The following is a 6,000-nucleotide window of genomic DNA, read 5'->3' as shown; positions in this document are numbered from 1 at the left end:
ACCCACAAGGCCACTCCAGAAAGAGTTCTGTAATACTTTTCTCACTCTGATAAACAAGATGGCGCTGAAACTCTAACATGATATACAGCTGAGGTCTTCTGTTTCTAGTTATGACCTGAAAAATGCGATGTCCTGAGGTGTTTTTTTTTTTCAATTTGGGAATTAGTTGAGCTCTCTTTGCCCAAATGCCATTCATTCACTCTCTGTGTGAAACCTACTGAGGACTGAGAAGTGTTAGAAGTGTGCTCCAGGAAAGTGATCCACTTATTTATAGACCTTTAATTAGACTGGCTCTCTGGAGGTTCTACTAGGCATATGATGAAATATCTCCGTCTTTCTGTCCATCTCTTTTCTGTCAGCTTGCTCTCCCCTCCCCCGGCAACTCTGTATCTATCCCTTGCTGGCCCCCTCCATCACCACACCCTGCACTCATGTTATGATGCAGTTCATGGGTAGCGTACTTTTGCCCTACATTGCCACTGGGGCTCCACCACAGGTTTTATTTGAGCTCAGAGTTTACTGTGGACTAATCATCAGCTGAACGGTGAGTTTACCCTCTCTGCATAATGCATTGCTTAAATACACTATGCTGTTATATTACAGCTCTGCTTTGTTTTACACCTTGTGAAATTAATGTCTCTCCAGTTCACTGTGGTCATCTCTGTTTAAAATGTGAAAATTGATTGCAGCCTATCAACTTTCTCATCCTGAAGTGTATGTGCTCTGTGTTAAATTTCTCATTGTCCCTCGCACAAGAGTTACTCAACAGGTCTGGGTTGTTTTGGTAGAAGCAATTGCGCAATCAAGTGACGGGGCAGTGCAGTGCTGTGCTACTGTGTTTTACACACGCAGTAGAGTTGTTATGGAACTGTTTGCTAGGTATTGATTATGAATACTGCATCAGAATTCAAGTAATAATCAAATTAACTGTTGTGTAGAATAAAGCACATACTTAAGCACAAGCAGTTAAGGTGCTGTTTCGTACAAAGTGACCTATTTGGCATCAATTTCTATTAGTATTGTTGACAGCATATCACACATTGACGCACTTGTTGAGCCCTTTTTGTTGGACAATACAATGTTTGCAGTGCAAGAGGAGAAATGATAGGGTGCATTAAGTACTATTGTGCAGGAAACATTGGCACAGTACTTCTTGTGTGAATGTGTGTGCAAGGTTTAAGGTCTGTGCTGAAAAGCTTTTGTTTGTAGTTCCCTGAGAAGGCCAAGAGTAGCTCTCCAAATGCCTAGCAGTATAATCGTCTGAGAAGACTTTTTATTTTCCTTTGTACGACACTTCAGCTGCATGAACTAGACTACAAAGGAGCGACAACTTCATTATCAGGTGCTCGTGATGTATGCATAATAATCTGAAGCAAATAGAAAGAAAATCTAAATATTTCTCACAAGTGTATCAGTCAAATTCCTACAGGTTCTAAAGAGGCATCATGGCCCTACCAGGGTGAACACATGGAAACAGGAGCCAGAGGCCCAGACCTAGGGCACAGGATAGAGGGATTAAGCTCTGAGTCTGAGTGTGTGTGTGTGTGTGTGTGTGTGTGTGTGTGTGTGTGTGTGTGTGTGTGTGTGTGTGTGTGTGTGTGTGTGTGCAAGAAACTGACAATTCCACCAGATGGTAAGCTGCATACCTTCACGTCAGAGTCCCCATCTCACTACTCACTGACAGATTCCTGAGAGACTTGAGGCTCTGTAGTGAGACACTCTGTGCACATGCTTGTAAGCACGTGAATAAATGTGTGTATCTCCTTTGAGTAAATGTAATGAAGAAACAATAAGCAAAGTCATGTCTTATTCTTTTTCACCCAGAATTTTCTCACATCACTGTTCCTTCTACTGTGTACGCCTTTTGAACACCATGGGAGGTGGACTAAGTGTACACAGAAAAATGAACAAGACTTGGATGTGCTCCCAGTGTCAACACTGATTCTAATTAAAGTACTCATCAGGTTATGCTCAGGCCTGATTGGGTTACCAGTAATCTGCAGGATAGTACAGGAACACCAGCAGCCGGTGTGTGGGAGTATATACAGGCATGTTTGAATGTGCATTTGTTTTGGGTCCGCTTCCGCTTCAGATCTGGAGAGCAATGTACGGTGGGTCATACTGTGCTAAAGGCCCATCTCTTCTCTCAGTAGGACTCCTACCTAGTGAATAAGATGGCAGAGTGTGGGGCTGAAGGTGAGCTACCTCAGAGGCGCCTTGGAGTCAAGGAACAGCTAAATGGAGAGCTGACAGGTAAAAGCAAAAGACGTCTAATAAAGCAATAGATTTAACCTATGCTTAAAGATACTTTTATTATTAGTCCATTAGTGCTAAAAAGCCTTTAAGAAGGGGTCAAACATTTTGTTGTATTTGCATGTTTTTTATTTTGAAATTTTAATTCCTTGTATGATTAACTCCCTTATGTGGGTGTGTGTTTGCAATACCCACGCTGTGCGGCTTTAGGCTCAGAGCTGTCTCTGGATGAGAGGAGACAGAGGGACAACGATGAGCGTGCAGCTCTTGTGTTATGGAAGAAACCTCTGCTCACACTGCAGTACTTCACTCTGGAACTGCTCATCACCCTTAAAGAGTGGATATGGAGGTGAGGCAGAGGGTGGGATGCAACCTCCCCCCAAAAGACTTCCCTGTTTCTGCAGAACTCCACTTGAGCTGTTACCTCTATTTTTATTTGACCGGCTGCATATCATCAATTAATGCATTTGGTCGATAAAAGCTTACACCTAAATTAGAAAATCGAAACTATATTTATGTTCATACAAAAAACTGCTTAGACTTTTGGTGCCACAGTGCCAATTTTTTTTTACTAAAACCGTATATGATATGATGTACAAGCTGTTTGAAGAAATTCAATATACATTTAATGCATGTGTTCAAGCGCTAAAAAGGCAAAGATGAAGCCACATAATAGGCTGTGCATTTGGTCATTCTACCCTATAAACTTTAAGGCCGGTTTGACTGAGAAAGCCGCAAAAAATAATGATTTTAATATGTGTTATTTATGCATTGATACTACACTATAGTGACGACAGAAGCTAGATGTTAGTTTTATTTATAAAGGTGCTAGTGCTGCTTGTCAGTCTTAGGCAAAAAGAGGATATGATGGTTGTGAAAAAAAATAGCCTTCACACACCCTCCGTACTCTCTTCCCCACAGACACACAAACACACATAAAACCAGACAGGAGGTGACCTTGAATCTCTCTGTGCTATCAACCCAGAAGGCCTTCTCCCTCATAGTTTAGTCTTCAGACAGAGGCCTAATGGAACCTATAATGCAACACATTACAGGATTTGCTTATGTTTTCCCCCCTCACTACTCCTCATCCTTACTACTGATAGAGCTGACAAGGTCTTTCCACCTCACTGACTGATGTTACCTCACCCACAAAGCAACAGCAGCAGATCAGACTACATGCAATTCCTCCTCACTGCACAACATGTCTTTTACACACCTAATAATCTTTGTTGACACCGAGGGCCCAGAAGAAGGTCACAGTGTACGCACTGGGAGGCCTTTGTGGTTACGTGTGAGGACAACGTGTTTATTTTCTAAACTACAAGAGGATGTGGTGAGCCGCAAGCACCACGAGCAGTGCTCTGACTGAACGAAGCTGCTTTTCACCAACACTCAAAACACATGGTGCTGTAACTGCTGCAGAGGAATACATGTGAACACATTATAGTTGAGTCTACAGGCACACGGAGAAGTTTATCCTGAATGTTGATAGATGTGGTTTGTAATTTATTGCATGTGCGCAAGGAGTCCTCAGGGCAACATGCTGTTCATTGTTGTGGCTTTGCACTTGTTTTGCTTACGATGTAAATGGGGACGATGGTTGTGAAACAAAAGGAGTATGTGGGTATATGAGAGACTAAGAAAGAAATTTTGTAAGAAATCATTATGGTCAAATTACTGCAAATGCTTTATTTAAAAACCATATAGACAGTGAAGGTGTGATAGAGTTGGTGCTGCCCTTGAGACACAAAGTATGAGACATTAGAGACCAGCTTAAACACATAACCCATTCCCAGTATAATATACAGTCAATCTACTGGAAGCATTTTTATGGACACACTGCATGTTTCTGGTGTTGCTCAATACTCGAAACCGAAATGCTTTTTTTTTTTTTTGCTCCTCACATTGTATTTGCTTGAGTAACTGACCCTTCTTTGTTTTAAACAAAGATCAACAAGGTCTGCTGTCTTATTTCTGGCTATAATATGGAATAAACTAACTGACCTGCAGCAGCTCGTAGGGATAACTGAGTCCCTTCATCACAGGCCTAACTTTATGCCAGACAGTGCAAAATGTCCCCTTCAGTAGGCCTACACCTTCACAACGGCCGTTTTGACATTAAATAGTAGGGTAATCACAATTACATGTTACTCTAATTAAGGTTGCTTTCCATTCAGGTCAAACAGAGTCAGGGTGCTGCTGTTGTGTATGTTGGCTTCCTGGAAAGTCTCTACTGCACTAAATGGAACGGAACCTTAATTAGTGTCATTGGTAGCACCTGTGTTTACTCTACTATCTCATGTCGGCTACTGTGAACAGGCCTACTAACCCTACCTACACCTGACGGGGACGGGGAATGTAGGCAGAGGTGTCTCATGAATTTATGTCCATCTCACTTTTTACATAGAGTTCAGGCGCTCAGGACACCGGTAAGAAAAATAATCAGTCACCATTCAGACTGAAGCGTACGACCGCTGGTAGCTAACGGTAGCTAACGGACAGTCGTTAGCCAAAACACAATTAACGTTACACACTTAGCGCTAGCTTACATAACAACAAACATGTTCATTAAAAACTAAGAAAAAACTAATTATCAGCAACATGTAGTTGAAGTATCAAAGTTAAATGCCCCCTGCGAGTCATAAAACATTCTAACACGAGCTACTATTATACTTTAATATTTTAATAGTTTATACTGAAAACGTAATGTAACCGTTAACATTAGTTCAGAAATGGTAACCTTGGGGTAGTCTACATTTTAGACTTTAAAGAAGGCATTGTATTTTCTGAGGTTATATGTTTTTTTAATGTCAAATCTTAATTTGTAAAAGAACTAGTAACAGTAGCAGTCAATTAATGTAGTCAAGTAAAAAGTACAGAATTTTCCTATGAAATGTAGTGGAGTGAAAGTAACGCTGGCAGAAAATGGAAACTCATACCTCAAAGTTACAGATTAGTAAAATTACAGTACAATGTAAATGTAGTCGACCACTACTAGAGACGGTACAATAATATATAATACATTATCTCTTAATATCTGTATGTAATCTGTCTGCACACATGGTCATACCCCACTCTCAACCATCAGTGATTAAGTGGTGTTTTTAATGTATTTATTTATGTACACATGGCCACCCTACTGTGTAAACTGCTAAATGCACTCTTAAGGCCAGGTTTAGCATGTTCAGTACTGTACCAAAGGGTTATATATACAGTTTATGCAGGGTATTACCCACATGACTATTATCCTGTTGAGAACATGCCGGTCCTGCTGGTTGAATAGTTGCCAGCAGATGTCTCTCTCCCCCAAAAGTTTAAATGAAAATGATGTCCTCTCTCCACTAAATTATTGCATCCCTTCCTTCCTACACTAATACTGCTCCACTCATGCTTGTAATGATTCCTCATCTTTTTTCATCTGACCTCTGACACTTTGTCCTCTCTACACACCATTATTCTCCCCATCTTGAATATCATTCACGTCCCCCCCCACACACACACACACACACACTTGCATTCATGATTTTCCACCTTCATTCTGTTCCTCTTCTTCACCCAGGCTCTGGCAGCAAAGACAGACTGTGTTTGGCCTGCTGATCCTGCTTATCCTCCTCTCCATTGCCTACTGTATTGAAGGAACACACCAGGAGGTGACTGAATACTTTAAATATTTATATTTTCTCCATGATACATGGATTATAACCATGCTTTAGGTGCTGTCAGGTTCAGCACCTGAGCTCAGTT

General features: G+C 41.1%; 1 protein-coding gene across 2 annotated transcripts in view; it reads left to right on the top strand.

Annotated features, from left to right (window-relative positions):
* Window positions 1-421: 421 nt before the first annotated feature.
* LOC127363643 (vacuole membrane protein 1-like) overlaps window positions 422-6,000 on the top strand; it is a 56,582-nt gene continuing 51,003 nt past the window's right edge. The window contains exons 1-4 of one of the 2 annotated variants that reach the window (XM_051400382.1): window positions 422-544; window positions 2,154-2,253; window positions 2,464-2,602; window positions 5,816-5,906. In XM_051400382.1, the coding sequence (XP_051256342.1) occupies window positions 2,175-2,253; window positions 2,464-2,602; window positions 5,816-5,906 (309 nt within the window). In that variant the 5' untranslated portion in view covers window positions 422-544; window positions 2,154-2,174. Of the gene's footprint in view, window positions 545-2,150; window positions 2,254-2,463; window positions 2,603-5,815; window positions 5,907-6,000 lie in introns of both variants that reach the window. The other variant, XM_051400380.1, reaches the window with a different exon arrangement.

Source organism: Dicentrarchus labrax, unplaced genomic scaffold (genome assembly GCF_905237075.1).
Source record: "Dicentrarchus labrax unplaced genomic scaffold, dlabrax2021, whole genome shotgun sequence".
NCBI lineage: Eukaryota > Metazoa > Chordata > Actinopteri > Moronidae > Dicentrarchus > Dicentrarchus labrax.
This window is presented reverse-complemented; position numbering and strand designations above follow the sequence as displayed.